This window comes from Sciurus carolinensis, chromosome 4 (genome assembly GCF_902686445.1).
Source record: "Sciurus carolinensis chromosome 4, mSciCar1.2, whole genome shotgun sequence".
NCBI classification, from domain to species: Eukaryota; Metazoa; Chordata; class Mammalia; order Rodentia; family Sciuridae; genus Sciurus; species Sciurus carolinensis.
Window position 1 is genome coordinate 11,399,606 of NC_062216.1, and position 19,982 is coordinate 11,419,587.

Genomic DNA, 19,982 nt, shown 5'->3' on the forward strand with positions numbered 1-19,982 from the left:
GGATGGGGAAGGAGGGTAATCCTATTTCTCTCCCACGCCCTCCAGATTAACTAGGGAGAGTGGGTTAGGGAGAGGGAGACAGAGAGAAGGAGAAAGAAACATGTCCATTTTAAAAATAAGTCCCAGCAGCAGAGCAGCAAGGGCTATTTTCAAAACATGAAGGGGACTGTTAAATTTACCCACTGTCAATTTCTACCTTACATTTCCATGACAAATGGGCACTGATATCTCCAAGCTGCTTCCTACTGAGAGAGGGTGACATTGGGGGGAAATGACCTAAAGTCCTTGCTCTGTCAGGTGGGGCATGCACAGTTAAGGGTATTCAGTATCAGGGCAGTCCAGAGTCCATGGTGGCTCTTGGCAGGTGACTGGAAAAGGCATACATAGGGTGCGGCTCATGCTAGGACAACAATAAACAGGACAGCAAAATATACTTTTTTTGCGAACAATTAGCACAAAAGCAATTACTATTTCAGCCAGTCTCTGAAAACCAAAAAGACAATAATTCCTTAAAGTTTAAGGTGGGATCCAACATGCCTTGGTTTTTGTGAGCAGAGGTCACTTAAGGCTTTTGGAACATTAGCAGAGTTGTTAGAAACATACATAATATTTAGTTTTTATAATGGCACAGGTGTCCCCTTGAGTTGTAGTTAAAATATCTAATGTCATCCAATTTCTGTAAACTAGCTTGCTCATGAGCATTACCTCTGTGTTAGTAGCGAGATCTCTTTGTGTCATTTGGGGCTCTCTTGGTAAAGCTAGTTAGGGTTTTTGTGTGCTATATTGCATCATTGAGAACAATCTGAGGGAGAAATGTCAGGGCTAGGTCCTCATACCAGTGAAAAACAGATCACGTTTGTCCATGTAAGAGGTTAGGAAGATTTGTAGGTCTATGAGATCAGGCTGGCTCAAATTGACTCAGGAAAAATTTGTGATTCTAGAGTCCTTGATGATAGTTATTATTAGGCACTCCCCAAGAACCAGATTTTAATGTGGATTATTCAAGTGGATTCCAACTTGTTTTAAAATTCAGACAATATAATTCATTATCTAGTCTTAACCAAAATTTTATGTTTCATGCTTTAAGTCTTCACAGGAACTACTAGTGATACTCCATCACTGATAGTGTGGATGCCACCCTGTCCTTTGGGCCTGCTGCCATACTGATGGCCACACATGGGCCGAGTCAGAATGGTCTTTGAGGATATGACCAAGGGATTTCTGGCAAATGTGAGACACTCAAATGCATCTGGAATCTTCGAAACATTTTAAAGCTATGAAAAGACGCCTATAGTTTTGTTTTCCTAGCAGCTTGGCCTATTGAATCGCCAATAATATGTTTGACTCTGTGTGTTTTCTTCCAGGATCTTTCTTCCCTGATTTCAAACCTTCTGAAACAGTTTTTAAAATAGTATTTTGGCTCGGATACCTAAACAGCTGCATCAACCCTATCATCTACCCATGCTCCAGTCAAGAGTTCAAAAAGGCCTTCCAGAATGTCTTGAGAATCCAGTGTCTCCGCAGAAAGCAGTCTTCTAAGCACGCCCTGGGCTACACCCTGCATGCCCCCAGCCAGGCCCTGGAGGGGCAGCACAAGGACATGGTACGCATCCCTGTGGGATCCGGAGAGACCTTCTATAAGATCTCCAAGACGGATGGGGTCTGTGAATGGAAATATTTCTCTTCCGTGCCCCACGGATCTGCCAGGATTACAGTGCCCAAGGACCAATCGGCCTGCACCACAGCTCGGGTGAGAAGTAAAAGCTTTTTGCAGGTCTGCTGCTGTGTGGGGCCCTCGACCCCAAGCCTTGGAGAAAACCACCAAGTTCCAACCATTAAGATCCACACCATCTCGCTCAGTGAGAACGGGGAGGAGGTCTAGAGGAGGAAAGGTCAGAAGGAAAGGGGTGACCCTAGGTGCCCTCCCCACTCCCACACAGAAGGCCACTCGCCCTTCCTGCAGGACAAGAGGGCACCATCCAACCAGGGACCACCTGGGAATGGGGTGGGGGAGGAGACCTAACTCAGCAGGCAGCAGGTGGGGCCCACGGAAGAGGGAGGCTGTCTCACAATCTCCTGGTTCGAAGTGAGCTAGACAGCATTTCCCCAGAGCTGATTCTCTCCCAGCCATTTTCTGAGCCTGCTTTCCACAACCGGCCCTTTCAACGAAAAACACCATGGGAAACAGAATTTCATACACAATCCAAAAGACTATAAATATAGGATTATGATTTCATCATGAATATTTTGAGCACACACTCTAAGTTTGGAGCTACTTCTTGATGAAAGTGAGGGGATTTTATTTTCAGGCTAAACCTACTGACAGCCACATTTGACATTTATGGAGAGAGGGCCCAGAGAGGAAGAACTAGAAGATGGCGGCCAATACCCGGGCACATTTCTTTTAGAGCGAGTTTTAAAACTTCATCATTTCTAAGACAACCAGTTTTTCAACTTGGGTGCAACTGGACAGTGAGATTTACCTTTGGCTGCACTTTGGCTACTACTCCTTGTCCCCTACTGGGACATTCATGTCTTAGAATGTGGCAGAGACACATTCTCTGCCATTGGGTTTGGAGAGTGTGCAAAGAACCCAACAGGGAAAGCACGTTTTTTCCCAAGAGATGGGAGGCTCAGTTTTGCAAATTAACTACTAGGGACAGAAATCCTTCCAGCAGCTCCCAGATCAGACAAAAGAGGCTCCCTCTGTAACATTTAATGATCCAGAAGTTGGAGTGGTGCTCATTTCATTCTAAGGTAAAGGCTGCCAAATTACTCCACAGCATTTTTGCTGTGGCCTAAAAAGACCCTTCCTAACAAATCACTCACCTTTTCCAGAACTCCATTTTGAAAATACAGAGCTGATCCTATGTTGACTTCCATTTCCTCTTATCTGATCCCATACCACATACTGGGTGAGATTTACCTGTTTTGAGTTAGAATGAGCCTAAGATCCAGCTATATCCTTCCTGAACTTTGAAACATACTAATGCTCAGCCTTGAACATGAAATGACTGATGTCCGAAGAGCTGCCCAGAGCAGGAGTTTGCAAACATTTTTGACAGAAACTGATTTATCCTGGCAAAAGATTCAGTAGCTCATTCAATTTCAGCTATTCCTACTTTTTGCAGGCACCTGGGGAATAGGCTATTTTTCAATTTATATAAAAACCAAATTTTGATAAACCTCAGTAATTCAGATTACTGCTAGAGGTGGTAACTCCATGTAAAAATTAAAATATGCCTGTCATTCCACATCAAGAACTTGAAGTAGGATTTAAGAATTTCAAAGCAGTTTGCAGCTGACACATAAACTTCCCGGCAAGTCTATGGCCCATTATCTTCCTCCTCTTCCCTTGCTGCAAGGTGCTCATTTCTTTAAATCATTATTGAAGGCAAATCTCTTCTGGCACTGCCATGTACACGCACGTGGGCTTGGGTTTTGTGGTGAGTTGTGTTTAGACTTTGAATAAGACTGCTTCCTTGGTGTTATTCTGAATAGAGTCTTCTTACTGGCCAGAGGAACAGATATTTGGCCTTGTGTTCAGAACTTGGATTCTGGCACTTAGAAGTTGGCTGGATTTTTAGGTTCTCCTTCTCTCTCTGCATGTACCATAATGGTTCTTCCAGATGTGTCCTTTTTATTCCTAAGGCAGGCTTTAGGGAGAACTGGAATATGCGGGTCTCACTCCTCTTCTGCCTTGATAGGAAAGATAAGGTTCATTGTTCAGAGAGCTTCTTTCAGATTCTGAATTTAAGAAGGAAAAAAAAACAAAAAAACAAAAAAGCATGTCATGCTTTGCCCTGATTTTCCCTGCAGGAAGGGTAGCCTCAATCATTTTTCTTCAGCACAATGTGATTCCATGTTAGAGATGATCTTTAAACACCTTTACAGACAAATCTCAATTTTAGGTATGAGAACATGAAGCGTACCAAAAAGTCGGCATGAATACCACTTCTAATCAAAATAAACAACTAGGAAATCTTTTGACCATCAGATAGTAACCATGACAATCGTATCCATGTAAAGTCATCCATAAATAATTGTCTGCTACACTGTTCTCCAGCACACCTCTCTCTGGAGAGGCAAACTTTTCCCTTGTTATATTTTTTTCTTTCCCCGTAGCATGATATCTGGTATAAACATGCCGATTTTACAAGAAATTGGTAATGTCACCCAAAACTTAGTAACAACTGGGCTAAACAATACACAAATTGAGTTATGTTTTACTCATCCACAAAAATATCTGTACTTTCAAGCATGCCAAAAATTATCTAAAATTGTTACAGCTAAACAAATGATTGTCATATTTATACTCACATGTTTACTGTTTCTATTTGGAGTGGGAAGAATTTACCCAGAGCAACAGTGGTTACAATGTTTTCTCCAATGTGTTATAAAAAGCAGCTGCTCTGGGATCGTCCTATCACAAGAATCCATGTGGCACGGGAGAGGCGAGATCGGCCTCGATTCTGCAAATCGAATTGCATGCATTGAAAGGGTCCTTGAAGCTCCTTGTTCAGAAATGTCCCCAGACTATTGCAAGGGTTTCAAGAGAGCATCTTACACACCCTGATTTTCTTCCTTCCGTCTCTCTCATGTCTCACCCGGGACTGCTTCTGCCCGTGATCACTTAGTGTATCCCCCACTCTCCAAAACATTAAGTCTTCTAACTCTCTCACCATCTACTTGGATTGGTCCATTCATGGAAGACAGTGGTATCTGGGTAAATAATTGTTCTCTCAAAGATTCCTCTTAGGTCCTACTATGTGTCGGGAATCATTGGCTCTAAGCCACTAGCAACTCTGCAGTTCTTATTTTAGAGATGAAACTCCATTGGTTGAGAGAGGTTAAGCACTTGCCCCCGATCAAGGAGGAACCATGACTTTTAAAGCTGGGTGTCCCTGACTCTAAGCACACACTTTTCCCATAGCATCCCTGCTTCATTCGCCGTGAGGGTATGCTAAGGGTACCAAACCATCCCCCCACTTTAAAATGTTGTGTTTCCTTGGGATTGACTACATATTAACCTTGGCAAGTATGCTACAAAATCTCCAATGCAGCCAAGAGCAGATCATCAGAAGATTGCTATCTACAATTCTCTCAGACCACAGCACATTTTTAGGGTTATTGACCTAGAATGTTGTTAAGGCCTTGCAAGAAGGGGAAATTATACCAAACTGGAAGAAGATGTGCACACGAGAGAATGCAAAAGAGGCTGCCTCGGCCAAGAACAGAAAACACAACGGTAGCCAGGACACCCACTGGGAGGTGTGTCTGCGTTATTGGTTACCAGCCATGATTCATATGAACACCCAGAAAGTATATCTTTTTGAAAAATGAATGCAAACCAATCCATCGCTCACTCGTGCGTATTCCAACTTGATTTATTTATTTATTTACTTTTGAGTTGGAAAAAAGGGATGATAGGTTTTCCACCAGGATTGGCAGAGTGTGTTGAACATGTGACATTCGTGGATGCCGCTGTGAGAGCCGGGTTCAGAGTGGTAGCCAGAGTCCCAGGCCATCTTGGAGGCACAGTTGGCAGCAATGTTCCTTACGAGATGGCAGCCCGTGCTTCTGGATTTTCTTTCCCACGTGAAAGCTGCACACTCTCAGCATCTTGGGCCCTCCTTCCTGCCATGTGAACCATCACGCAGATCTTCTAGCTCAGTCCGTTTCTTGTCTTGGCCTGGGGGTGAGCACATTTCAGGAACTGTTTGCTTGGGCAGGTAGTTGTTCATCCTTTAATCACAGCTACTTAGTCACAGCTGGACAAACAGTCTCAGTTGCTTCTGGGGCTAGATCTGCTCAGATCCTCCTGCCAGAAAGACACCGCCTCTTTATGTGAACATTAGTTGACATATTTAAGGACAAGAGCTCTGTTCATCAACAAAGGGGGGGAATGTGGCCAACAGGGGAAGTTGAGCAGGTGGAAGGCACTCTCCTAGAAAAAGCCAGGGTGACTAGAAGGAAGACAGAGGTGGCATAAAGTGGAGACATCAGAGCTATACTCACTGGTCACTCTGATCTCTTTTACACTACTAGGACTTTTAACCATGAGACCACCTGTACACAGCTCCCGTCGAACCCAGTTGGAACACTGTTTGCGCCTGCTCCGTGTCTACAAACTAAGCTGTGGAGCAGGGCTGAGTCCACCATCTTCCAAAAGCAATGGCAGCAGTAGCCTCTGGCCCTCCCAAGTTCCTGCGAGATGAGTGAGTGGAGATGACCGTTACGGAGCTGGGTCAGGAAAGCCAGTTAGGATGTCAGCAGAGGAGGCTGGCCCCTGCCAAGATTGCCGTCGGCACAGTCTTACTCTTGCCCCCAGACCCAAATGTCCTGTGGGTGGGCTGGGAACAGCCCCATCGGCTCTAGGCAGGAAAATGTCATTTCTTCTTTGCTACCGCAGCTTGGATTATGGGTTCTCCCGCCCACAGGAAAGGCTGTGGGCTGGTGTGAAGGCGGAGGGGGAAGGGGTTTAGCAATGCTTTGCTGCAGCTGAGAAGCAAGGAATTGCCCTAAGGCTGGAAGCTTGTTCATTTCAAAAGGTAAAATAATTCCCTTTCCCTTTCATGTGGCTCAGGAGTTACTACATTATCTCCTTCCATATCATATTCAATGTGGCCACATTAGAAGCTAGAAATAATTTTTGCCAGACTATGAAAACTACAGACTTCATTAGGGTAAAAAATCTGAAAGCGGATTTACACTGTATTTAGAGAAAAATATGATGCGGGCCCAGGCCTATGAAACAACCTGAATACAGCAGGCGCATTTGAATGTTAAAGAGAAGAAGTGAAGACCAAAAATCCCGATGTGAGTTTCACATCTCCATCCACGACTTTGCTTTATGTTTGTCCAAGTGGATTCTCTCATCTCAGACATTCCCGTGGCAGAAAGAGAAGCCAGGGCTTCACGTGGCACAGGAAGAAATGGGGCAGTGAGTTGAGGGATTTCTTCCAATACCCACATATTCAGCCTCCAACTCCTTTTTCCATCCTCAATGTCCCCGAGGCCTGCCACCCTCTAACTTCCATGTTTTGCTCCTTCGTCTCTCACTGGTAATTCCAGTTGTGTCACACCTTCTCTCCTGCCAGCATTGGGCGGCACAGAATCATCCCAGGGCTCAAGTGCAGGTCTGTCCATGCTTCTCTCCGTGGCTAACAGACAGGCACTTGTAATCCTGTTCCTTCCCCCTAGATAGGACACCACGGGGCTAAGGAAATAGGGAGGCAGGAGGCTCTTAGTTTGCTCAGTGGGGTGGCATGTAAGGCACAGTCAGCAGTGACTATCACCGTAAGGTCCTCAGGAACACAAAAGTCCCAAAGGGAGTTGTGGGAACACTCCTACTGCCAGTCACTGTGGACACTGATCGTCAGCAGCAAACTCTCTCCCTGTGCCAGGCACTGCACTTGGCATGAAAACCACAGAGAGGCACAGGCCATTCCCAGCTTATGAGCTGGGTGGGTCCAAGTTCACCTGCTTAGAAGTCAAGAATGTTTTTCCAAGAGGCATTGTTCTACATGGGGGAGGGGAGGGCTGTTCCCAGATGAACCAAAAAATAAAAAACTATTTAATGTTCACCAAGACTTGGCAAGCTTTTTCTGTAAATGGCTAGACAGTAAATGGTTTAGACATTACGGGCTTTATGTTCTCTATCACACATATTTCTCTGTTTGGACTTTTGGTGGAGAGGGGAGATCATCCTTTAAAAATGTAGAACCAAGTGCTTGCCTCGCACGCACAAGGCCGTGGGTTCAATCCCCGGCACCACACACGCACACAAATTTAGAACTATTCTTAGCTTGGAAAAAAGAAAGGTGTGGGCCAGATTTAGCCCACGGGGCACGATTTGTGCCCATGACCATCACAGGGTGCAGCTCAGTGCAAACAATGGGAAACAATGGTCTGGGGTGTCAGCTTTTTTAAACATGTCATCGACATATCTCCACTTAGCTAAATCAGTGTTCCCAACCTGCATGAGTTGCTAGACAAAGTGACAAGTTCATGTCCCAGGGCGGCTTTCTGAGCAGGGGTCAGAAGCAGAGGTGAGACCCACTGCACTCCATCCCTGCAGCTGCAGAACGGGCAGGTCGGCAGGAGCCCGGGGAACCCGTGGCCGGCTCAGCCCTCCCCTCGTGGCCTGACTCAGACAACAGCAACAGCTCCAGGCCACGCGGCCAAGGCTGACCTCAAATTCCACCCACCCCTTGGGCCCTGCTGAGGGAGGGGTCCCCAGAAGTCTTTTGGGGCCACGCTTGGCTCCTTGGAGAGCCTCCTGTACCAGGCATTTGCAAGCCCTGCCTGGAGCTCACTAAGAGTCATGGGGCATGAACAGAGGGCGTCTCCCAAGGGACAAGCAGGAGGAGGGTTTCTTCTCCCCGTCTCTTTTCCTAGTTTTCCTTTTCCTGTCAGTGTGGGGTCCCCTAACTAGAATGGACATGGTGCTGCCACAGGGAAATGTAGTTGACCTTCCCAGGCACCAAAGCCACAGTTCTGAGCGAGGTCTGTGCGGCAGGGACTCCCTGCCCCTCCCGCTCCCTCTCCAGGCCTGGTGGGACTGGAAATAAGGCTGGGTCCTCATGGCCCCGGGCAAGGTGTCCCCAGAGTTGAGAGAGGAGACTCCTCGGCTGGGCTCTGGGGTGAGGCGTGGACTGGCAGTGGGTGCAGAGCAGCTGGAGAAGGACCTGGAAATATTGAGGCCCTTTTAATAATGACACCGCTGCCTACCTTGAGCACAAAAAGGAAGGTCTAGGTGGACACCACTGGCCGTGTCCCTCTTCCCCCGTCCCCTGCTCTTGATCCTTGCCTTTTCCAATCTCCTTTCCTAGTCCTGTCCTCCATCTCCATAACTCCACCCCCTACTTCTTCCTAACCTTACAAGCAATGTAAGATGCGGGGGTAGGTACCCTCGCTGCAATGGGTACCATTTCTGTGGCATCTTGTGCTGGGTGACAGTATGGGGCTTCCCTGAGCAACAGCCCTGACTCAGCGAACCCTGGCCCCTGCAGCCTCCCTGCCCAGGGCAGGGGGCCTGGCCACAAAGGTGAGGTGAGGATGTTCTCAAGGCCCCGGTCCTCAAGGACTTCCACCCTCTCCTTACGTCGCCGTCTCTCTGTCCTTACACTGCTTGTTCCAAGTGAAGAGTGCCAACACTGTGCAGCCACGTTTTAGAAAAGAGCTGGCGCTCAGAGTGGTTCCTGGCATTCCCAACCACACTCCCAAGATGGGCATCTCTTCCTTTGCCAGTGGTCGCCTCTCACTCTGACGGTTCAGACGACTTTACTGAGCCTTGCAAAGTCACCTTCTGTCTTGCAAAGTTACCTTCTGTCCTCTTGCTCTTCATCTTTGGTCTCTTGCCTGTGTTGTTTCTTTTCTGTTTGACTTTCCCTGGGGCCTGCAGGCCTGGATTAATCCCGTAAAGTACACCTGGCTCCCTGTTAGCCCTGGGCAATGACAAACCCTTCAGGAGGCACACCCTGGGCAAAACCGTCAGCTGGGCAGAGGGTGTTCTCTTCTGGGCTCTGCTCCTTGACCCTGCCCCCACCAGCCCATCTGTGACTGGGACTTCTCCACTCACCCTCTCCTTGCACTGAGAACCTTTAGGCTTCAAGAAAAGGTTCTCCTCCTACCAACTTGCTCTGGCTTTTGCTGCCTCTGCAGTCCCCTCCCACCCTGCCCAGGTTGTCATTACACAGTACCAGGTTGTCATTATCTGGCTTCAACAAGATATCCCCTGTCCTACTGCTGGGGGGCGGGGGCTGGAAGTCCAAGGTCAAGGCATCAAAGTCCAAGGTCAAGGCATCGAAGGTGATTTCTGCTCCTGTCTTGTGTAGTCTGTGCAAGTACACGTCTGTGTCCTAACTTCCTCTTCTTATCAGAAGCCCAGGCATATTACATTAGGATGCACCTTCATGACCTCTTTAAAGACCCTGTTTTCAGACACAGTTCCAGTGTGAGGTAATGGGGGTGAGGGGTTAGGATTTCAATAGGAATTTGGGAAGCATTAAATTCAGCCCATCTGAACCCTCCATGCTCTCCTTTCTTCCCATAACAACAACAAAAAAAAGTATCCATAATTCTTTTCCCAGATCGAAAGGTCAAATACAGCCCTTTCTGAACCCCCTCCCCAAGTTCTTACACCAATTCTCTATATAATGTATTTGGCAACTAATTGTGCACTTTATTTTTAAAATCCACATCATTTAAAGTACTTTAAAATATAAATTGTATACACTGTGCTTATATAGGTTCTGTCTATTCAACTTGATGAAAACTCCTAGTAGCATGAACAGTCATGTCATTTAATAGGACTGAGACCCCAGTCCCAGGTAGGCAAGAAGTGTTGACAAGGGTCTGGAGACCAGGACCACAGGTACTTGGAAATGTCTAGGAAAGCTCAGGAAAAAGGCTGAAGATCCTGGAGTTTCTGAAAAGTTACAGTGAAGCCGGTCACAGTGGTGCACACCTTTAATCCCTGTGGCTTGAGAGGCTGAGGCAGGAGGATCCTAAGTTCAAAGCCAGTCTCAGCAACTTAGTGAGGCCCTAAGCAACTTAGTGAGACCCTGTCTCTAAATAAAATATATAGAAAGGACTGGGGGTGTAGTTCAGTGGTGAAGCCAGTCTCAATCCCTGGTACCAAAAAATAAGAAAGAAAAGTTACAGTGCGATCCTAATTAAGGGGAAGGGCACACAGCAATGGAGACTCACAGGCCAACATCCACCTCAAGTCAGGGGGACATATGGTCACCTCAGGGATATCTGCACCCAGGAAAGCAGAGCCCCATCTCTGAATGTGCAGACCCCAGACCCTGAGGGCAAGGGGAGGCAGAGCAAGTGGAGTCAAGGACCAACAGCAGTCCCAGTCCTGGGATCTGGATCAGTGAGGACGTTCCGGAGCCCTGTGGTGACCCCAGGCCCTTCCCAGTCACAGGAGGATTGAGGGTATGTCAATGGCACCTGCCCTACTTCAGGATTGGCTTGCAAAATGAGTCCCCAAGAATCTGCAGGCAGCTTTCAGGCAATTTCCTCTCCTCAGTGTCATAACCCAAGAGGACAGGAGGCTGTGCCACCCTGGGATGGAGGCTGGGGGCAGCTCTCCTGGTGAAACTCAGTCTAACCTTCTGGAGACCACCTCCCACCCTACTGCCTCAGCCTCCAGTGGCTTCGAATACAGGGTCCTGTAGCACCTGGCCTCTCTTGTGAAATTCTTATTTCTGTTTGGTCAAGCCAGCTGAGCCCTGCTGTAGACAAATCTGTCACCTGCAGGGCTCCACCATGACAGCCGTAGAAGATTTTCTCCTCTGCCCTGGTTCCCGCTGAGCAGCACAGAGCATTTATCCTCATTAGGAAGACTCAGGACGCTGACACATGGCACCTCCCGGCACGCGCGGTCTGCCCAAGGGACGGGGCTGCTTTGGTTCCCCTCCCCCACCCTATCCCAGGGGACCCTCAGATTGCAAGTGATCCTCATCCCACAATATCAACGACAATGAGGCACCCTTGTTGCCAGAGCAACGCCATTCATCAGCTTCGGCTCAATCTACACATTAGGGAGCGGAAAGTCACATGGAAAGGCAGGGCCCACGGAAGTATTCTGTGCATTCAAGTCAGACGCCATCCAGACGCAGTGTGGCATGCCTGTAGCGACAGCTCCTTGATGGATCCACTTCTTAACAAATGGTCTTCCTCCCCACCCGGGTCTGCATTCCTTTTGCCCAATCTGGCCCTAGCTTTCGCTGTGAAACTCAGTCATTGAAGGCTGCACGGCTGGGGAGCCAGGTCGTGAAACCCAGAGCATCAGGGTGAGGGCTCTCCCCCACAGGTCTTTCCTTCCCCGGGGGCCTGTGTCATACCAGAGATGACAGTGGTGGTAAAGAGCAGAGGAGGAGGTGACATTGACGAATGGTAGGGGAAGGAGCAGCTTCAATTCACGAATAAGGATGCCCAAATTCCAACCAACAAGAAAGCTATTTTAAAAAATATGCTAGACAGTATTTTTATGAGCAAAACATGCGAGCATTACAAGTATTTGAGTAACAATTTATTGCCAGTTTTCTACAGACTTTTTTTAAGAGGGAAACATCGATTAGGAAATAATTGAATTAAAAAGGGAAGTCCCTTGCATGCTGTCCCCTCCACTTGCAGCAGTTGACATACCAAACATGTCTCACAATCCCAATTCCTAAACTTCAGCTGAGAGCTGACGAGGGCCACGGGAGTTTCACTTCACCCCTGGGGGCCCAGATGAAAGCATTTGCTTTCTTCATCAGATGGGAAGGAAAGCCACTTTCCTTGTCTCTGGGGGTGGCCAGTCCCAACAGTCCACTTTCTTAGCATTTCCACACAGGCGTAACCCACGCTGCCAACTGTGGAAATCTTTTACTCCCTCACATGCACCTCTGAGGGATCCTGCAGAGATAAGGTTCGGATCATAGAAACTATCTTCTTGGAGCACCTGCTATGTGCCAAGCCCTTAGAACACTTTGAGATGTGAGGTGCCAGATCTTACAGCCCCATTACCAAAGGAGTATTCTCCCAGAGACCCAGCGCCATGACGCAGGCATGAGGCGAGGAAGGCAGGGAAATCTGTAGGGAGTCAGACAGAGAGCAGATCGGGAGAAGCGGCACTTGCCTGCCCCCCACCCCCAGCCCGGGCTCTCCTTGTGTGATCTCTCCACCTGTGGAAGCTGACCGTCCTGCCCACCCCAGAGCCCATCACAGGAGGGGAACTAGAAGCATCTTGAGAGCAGCACTGTGGGAAGGGCTGCGGACCCAGGGGGTCCCAGACCTTCCTTCGATGCAGTCTGTATCTCTGAGTGACTCTCTGAGCAAGTCATTTGACCTCTGTGGCCCTGTGTTCTCATCTGTGAAATGGGGATGCAGGTGAAGTGGCTTGCAGGGAGGTGCCTCATGCACCCATAAAACCTGTGAAATTGCAGCAGGCCCCCAACACACGCCCGAGGCACTCTCTCGGGGTCCCCATTCTCCTTCCCGGTTGCTGTCTACCCAAGATGATTACCGTACAGCTTACCTGTATCTCCAAGTGCTGAAAAACTAGGTGCAGGAACGGAGAAGCTGAGTCTCTCTCTCTCCCGCTTCCTGAGCTCTTCTACTTCAGCTTGATTCTTGCTCACTGAAAGTGGACACTCATTCCTCTTCAACTAGGTGGGAAGTCACTAAGCAACCATGTGCCAAGCTGGGGTGCTACGTGCCCAGCTCAGGGTACTAAGCACCGGATTCTCAGTTACCCACCGCCTTCTCCCATGCTATTTTCTTTGAGTTGGAAATAGTCCTCCTTGGATTTTTAATTTTTTTTTTAAATCAGTCTCCTGGCACTACTTTGAAGCTTTCCACCAAACTCAGGATTACAGACACCAGAACAAGGGACCAGGCCTGGCATTTATAATCTTTCTCCCACCTGCCACTTACTTGGCATTAGGAAGTGTTTTATGTGAGCGTGGCTGTCCTGTGAAAGATGCTGCATAAAACGCAGCCATTCTATAAAAGGTGTGGGTGTGAGTTTATATAACTGACCTTATGGGAAAGGGAAGTCATTTTGACCTCTGGAAGAAGAGACAGGATTTGACACAAAGCTTGGGTTTAGAATTGTCTAAGGAGACAGGGCTGAGCATTTCCTGGCAACTGTCAGAAGTGAATGTTTCCAAGACAAAACAGTCGCTCCCCAGTCGTGAACAGAGGGAGTTGAGATTTTATGGGAATTGGGCCCCTGTCCGGGGAGCGCGGGAGCAATCTCAGTTCTGATTTCAGACCCGCCGCTCAGGTCCAGGCATCGCTGTGGAACCTTGAAAGGATCTGCGGGAGGCTTCTGGGCAGGTGATTTAGCAGCAAAGTCCACGCTGCGAGCTCAGCCCAGCACCCAGGTCTGATGAGGCAGTCCCCTGCACCCAGAGGCTGTCTTCAGCAGGGACTTGCCACCATCTCCCTGCCAGATGGTCTCTTGTGATTCAGATCTTCAAACTTGCTTTAAACAGAAAGGAAAGTCATTTTCAGGGTGGGGTGCTTGGCCCAGCCCTGCTTTGGATAAACACAGTCCATGGCTATTTTGGTCCTCTGGGTTTTAAGAAGCAGCTGCTAAGTTGAGGCAAGAGCGAAGGGATCAGTGTTGGCCCAAATTAAAATGAAGAGTCCAGTTCTTTCGGTGCTGGAGGAAAAATGGCTAGAGCAACATGTCACAGGGAACAGCACGTGAGCGGCCTGGCTAAGGGGACAGGGGCACAGATTCAATCGAGAGGAGCCACCTCTTCCAGGTCTGAACATGTAGAGCCGGGTACTTCAGGTTTGGAGTAAGAATTCTCATTCTAAAAAATGGTTAAAATTTTGACCATAATTGATACATGATGCTTGGTATATTAAAAGTAGAATATGATCGTTTGAGGGTCAGCCCACGTCGTTTTGTAAGGGGGCATACCCCCATGACGCGAAGTTGGCTCCCTGTCCCTGAATTCCGTCCTTCCTCCCTCACGACGATGGTGCAACCCTGCCTTCGTTCTGCTCCCTCTGGGCTTTAGAATGCTCCCCAGGAGCTGCTGGGTCTTGCTCTACAAATGCTCTGTCGAGTTTTCATGGGACTCTAGATCAAATCTATGACTGATGTCCCTGCTGGAACAATGGCCCTCGTTTGGGGAATCAGCTTAGCAGAACTCCCCCTGCTGTGTTCTTAGAATTTAGATGCTCAAGAGTCCTTAGTGTTCCTCAGATACTAGCACATCCATAGAAGTAGAAGCCACACCACCAAACAAAACCACCTTCTCCCAAAGTAACTGCCATTGCATATGGATGCTCTCTCAGTCACTTACCCAGCCTGTAACCCTCAGTGCAGATCTACCATGTGCCAGGGCCTGGAGATTAACAAGGGTGGAGACATAGTCCTTGCGTCAAAGCCCGTGCAGAACATGGTGAGCACAGGTAAGCCAACAAGTGCAGGAGAGCATAGCAAGTGTGGGGGTCCATATCCATTGCAGAGTTACTGGGCCTGAAGGAAGGCGCCCCCCAGCCTTAGAGTTAGGCTTCTTACAAACGGTACACTTTAGTGGCATCCTGAAGGACAAAACTGAGTGGGCAGCAGAAGTTGTTGTTCTAGCACAGAAGGAACACATCCATGTCAAGGCCCTGGGGCTGGTGAATCTCCGGCACTTGCTGGGGTTGCCCCTCCCTCAGTTCATCAGGTGTGAAGAGATTAGCCTTGCTGATCATGGTGGCCAGTCCCTGATACTTGCAGGCAGATTCGCCTGCTTTCCTTATCGCTCTTTTGAAGCTGAGGGAGAGCTCACTGGGTGAGCCTGTACGTGGTGAGCACAGGACTTTCCTGACAGAGCCACCATGTTTGGCCTGGCTGAAAATGGAAAGGCCTTGGTTTTCCAGTTGGCTGATTCTCTGTTCCTAAGGTTTAGCGCAGCACTGCAGTGGGTGACTGAATGAGAAAAGAAAAGCTACTTCTTTCTCTTCATGCAAATAAACATTTGCTCAAGCATGCTAATCCGTAAGAGCAGCCACACCATTCGGACGGACATCTTAAGGAGAAAATTGAACACCAGGCAATTCTGCATTATTAAAAGTGGAGGAATGATTTGCAGCAAGAAAACATTGTGCAATGTGTTTTAAAATAAAGAGTTTTGTCCTACCAAAAAAATGCGGACGAAAATTGCATCCCCAAAGTACCCCCTGGCTGGTTTCCACACTGCCCTCCCAAGGTCAAGGTCGGTAGCTCACACTAAGTCAGAGCTCATGATTAGCAGAGGTGCCAGGCAGCTCACTGCAATGCAAATGCAGCCCAGGGCGGGAGGCGCAGCCGCAGAGAACTCAGAGCTGTGCTCTGCCATCAACAGCAATTAGGAAGGATTTGATTTACTGGGGCTAAGGAAGACAAAATTGGAGGTTCATTTTCCCTGTGAAATTAAAACCGTATTTTAGTAAATAAGGCTGATGCCATTTAAACACAGACCCTGCGACACTTCCCGGTCTGCAACAGTTTTTCTGCTTGTATCCTCCTTAGGAGCTCAAAATGCAAACACCGCTTTTCCTCCTTGCCAGAGAAGTAATTGTGGGCTGGCTGGCTGATTTTAGATGCTATGGTTTCCCTGTAACCTTTGCAACTGCTGTAACAAGTGAGATCCCTGTGAGGTACAGTGTCTAGCTGCACAGTGTCCACCCATGTCCACCCGCTCCAGGCTTGGCGTTCGGTCAGTCCAGCTGACAATCTCATTACCTTTCCTTCTATATTACAAAAAACAAAAAACGAACAAAAAAAAAAAAAAAAAAAAAAAAGAGTTAATCCGAATCATGCTGAGAGTTTGGTATGTGCTCTGTGCTTTACGAGGGAGAATTCTCTCCTGCATCTGATTAATATGTTCATGTGTGTGAATTGTTTTACTTGAATTAACTGCACCAATTGTATTAAGGCATATATCTTACACCCAGGCTGTCCGAAATGGCTTTGAAACATTTTATGTCTTTTAAAAGGACTCAGATACGCTTGGAATGTGCTAAGTGTTCCGGAATTTTCTACACACTATTTTTACAGATTCATTTGTTTATAATGTGACATGGTGGTCATGTTGGCTTTCTGTTCTTTTTTTTTTGAAGAAAATGAATGTACATATTTCAAAGCAACTGAATAAGTTATTGAAAAACTATACACATCATGCCCACAGTTAAAAGTGAATTTATTTTATTCGTTTAATAAAGTGACTGTTCAAATTATAAGCATTTATATTGTCCTTATTCGTATGGATGCCCTGTATTTAAAAGTTGTTCCATGTTGATGTATGTTCTCTAATAAAATATTTTAAACCTCTTTCTTCAGACATACAATATCCTCATGCTTCAGTCATGACGTGCCATTACTGTGTCTGCTGAGAAAGGGACCCAGCATTTGAGGCAAAGAGAGTTGCCATCTTCGGTCAGTTAAATAGGGCAAAGTCAGATACATGGACATGTTGACTATTTTCAGGGTGGATTACACTAAACGACCCACCAAGGCAGTAGGTCAGAGGGGCCAGTGGTCAGAAAGATCATGGGTAACATGCTCCTGGACAGCGCTTCTTGACTGACTGTGGTCTCAGAACCGGAAGCCCCAGGGCTACTCCTTCAGCTCCACTTCTTCATAGGGACTCCTCAGCATTCAGGTGTCCTGCTGGGAACATGAACCCTGGAGTCAGACTGTCTGGGAGCTGTGACAGGCGCCAGATTCCCTCCACCATTTGCCTCCTGTGGGATCTCAAGTCAGTTCTTCAAGATCTCAAAATCTTCATTTCATCTTTTCAATGATGGGAACAACCACTGAACCTCCCTGAGAGAGTGGCTGGGACGATGAACGAAGACAATGCATGTAAAAGGTTCAGGGCAACCCCTGACATACCCTGGGCACTCGGCAGTTGTGGCTTGTTCTTTTCCTGGTTGATTTTGCAGGCTTTCTTATGGCTCTCATTTCAGCTACCCATGAAAATGAGCATCTCCTTCCTGGTGAAGAAGGAGCATTACATCCTTAGCATCTAAGCCAAATGATAGCACCTCCACTCTTTTTTGATTTAGTTTTTACCAAATGGTGTCACATCCTACTTATGACCTGCTGGTCACAATGCAGGCTCCGCTGGCCTCAGCCTGGCCTCACTTCTCGATGCTCCAGAAAGGATGGAGAGTGGAGGGCAGTTGCCAGTGGAGGGCATCCAATGGTATAAAAAAGGTTTCAGTTTCTCAGGACTTGTTTTCAAGGAGCTAGGAACTGTCATTAGTGGTTATAGACTAACGTCACCGTATGATCCTAATGACTCCCCCTTTGGACTCATCTCTCTATCTTTTGCCCTGGGATATAAACTACCCCTGGGATGGGGTAGTTTTGCCACTCACTAGTTCTCATGAAGGTAGAGAAATAACTTGAGATAGATGACCACAATGACATCAGGGTCACGTCAAGTAAACCCTGCATTGACCGTTCAGATGCATCATCTCAATCAATTTTCCCAACAATCCTTTAAGGAAATGATAGAAATCAATTAGGGTGCATTTGGCTGCAAGTAACCAGAATAGCTAAATAAAAGTGCCCCACCCAAAATAAAACAATCTCAATACAACCACCAATACTAGGTTCTGAAACATGCATCTTTGCCAAAATGCTTCTGAGTCAAACCATCTGGGTTTGAATTCTGTTTGGTGATAACTAACTACCTGGTGCAGCATTTGTCAGTCCCTGTGGTATATAAATCCTCCCACAACGGGCAATTTCAAGCTGTCAACATGATTCATTGAACATGGTATTGGAAAGAGATGTGCCTGGTTGGCTCCCAGGAGCCTCTGTGAGCCAACTCAGTGCACCACTGATCCTGTCCTGTCCCTTAGCAGCATGTGACCTACACCTACCTGTGTTCATTTCCTCATGTACGATGGGATGGTGGTAGGAGCTTCCCCATTAGACTAATATATGTGAAGCATTCCTGTCTGGTTCACAGCAAGCATTGGATGAATGTTAGCTGTTGTTAATAGATTACTGACTTATGTGAGCACAAACCATCCAGAAGAGCAAAGTTTCCAACCACCTCCACTCCTCAGGGGGGCCACTTTTCTGAGATATGTGTGGCCATATGACCCTCCTGCTTCAGATTATACATAGCCCTGGCTGCTTATTCCACCTGCACTGAATTTGTTGTCTCTGTTTCAGACTCAAAGGCTTTTGAGTGATCATTCTGCCCCTTTACATTTCAATTTTAACCAGAGTGTTTGATGGCTCTACAAACCAGTTTTTTCAAAGAGCCTCTTAATGACAAATGATTCTGCCAGCCAATTATTATTATCACTCCTGTTTATAAGTACAAATATAAATTGCCTCCCACAGAAAATGTGAGAACTAATCATTCTGTTGTGTAGGTGGAGGAAAAACCTACTCTCTCTGCTCACTCTTCACTCATTATCATCTTCTAGTCCATACGCTTATTTCAAAAAATAATAAATGCACATGGTAAACTAAGTCAAAGCACTACTTTGGGGGTGTTCTCTGTTCCTCAATGCACACCACCCAGCAGTTCCCTTCTGTAAGAACTAGACCTAGAAGGGCAAGCACCAACTGGGAAATGAAGTATGACTTTTCTTAATCCCCAGGAGAGCTGTGTTCCCAAGTCCCTGGCTTCTCTGCTCAGCTATTCTGCCCACTCGGGATTTATCTACCTGACTTGCCTGAATCTAAAGTGTCAAGGTTTGAGGAATGCATTCGACTCTCCTTGTGCCCCTCCAGAATTCATAAATTGAAACCTAACGAGTCGCGTACCTTGGCAGCTCGTTAATTCCGTGCATACCTGTCAGGCACCGGTTCCACCCCAGGCATCCTCTCAAGACACATCCAGGAACAAGTGGGGGAGGAGGACCAGCCCCATGGAGTTTGCATTCTAGACTTTTTCCAGAAATAGTCTATGCAAGTGCAAATATGGGGTTCTTTTAAATATTTTGGAAAGCAAAGTAAGTCAGATGTCCTGAATGGTCAACCCAGGTGCATTTTTATAGGTCAGCAATTGAGCAATTTGGTCAGTCTTTCATCATCTTGGATCCCAGAGGCTTGGCTTTAACAAACACACCAAAGTAAAGCCAAGTCCCCTTTCTGTCCTTTGGAAAGCTATAGTTTGATATTATAAGTCCTATGAAATGAATTTGAGATCTTATTTTAGAGTTTCTAGCATTTTTAAGGGTTATAAACTTATTTCAACAGTGTTGTCATTGCCTAAATATTTTTGGAACTCTTTTGAGATTGCCTCTAGAGTCAATTTGTGTATGGTACTTCCCCCCAAAAATCTCTTATTTACTGATTACTGCAAACAGTGCTAACCTTGACCACAAAAGGTTTTTCTCAAACACAAAAGGTGAACCTCATTGGCTGAGGGGCAACTTCAGAGGCCCTGCTGTTGGACTCCATGGTGACCATGGCCAACGCATTGGCCAGCTAGCTCTGTCACCCTGTTGGCCAAATGCAAGTC

General features: G+C 47.1%; 1 protein-coding gene and 1 long non-coding RNA gene across 6 annotated transcripts in view; one reads left to right on the forward strand and one right to left on the reverse strand.

Annotated features, from left to right (window-relative positions):
- The window catches only part of Adra1a (adrenoceptor alpha 1A), a 104,596-nt gene extending 87,814 nt beyond the window's left edge, over positions 1–16,782 (forward strand). For 3 of the 4 annotated variants that reach the window (XM_047548278.1, XM_047548277.1, XM_047548279.1), the window contains exon 3: positions 1,365–16,782. In XM_047548278.1, coding sequence (XP_047404234.1) covers positions 1,365–1,882 — 518 coding nt within the window. In that variant the 3' untranslated portion in view covers positions 1,883–16,782. The remainder of the gene's footprint in view (positions 1–1,364) is intronic. The other variant, XM_047548280.1, reaches the window with a different exon arrangement.
- LOC124982078 (uncharacterized) lies at positions 16,672–19,465 on the reverse strand. 2 transcript variants are annotated; one of them, XR_007108176.1, is made up of 2 exons: positions 19,311–19,465; positions 16,672–17,484 (listed from the first exon to the last, which is right to left on the reverse strand). It is a non-coding gene; the product is annotated as an uncharacterized LOC124982078 (long non-coding RNA). The 2 variants fall into 2 exon arrangements; XR_007108175.1 differs by having other exon boundaries at positions 19,283–19,465.
- Between the last annotated feature and the right edge of the window lie 517 nt (positions 19,466–19,982).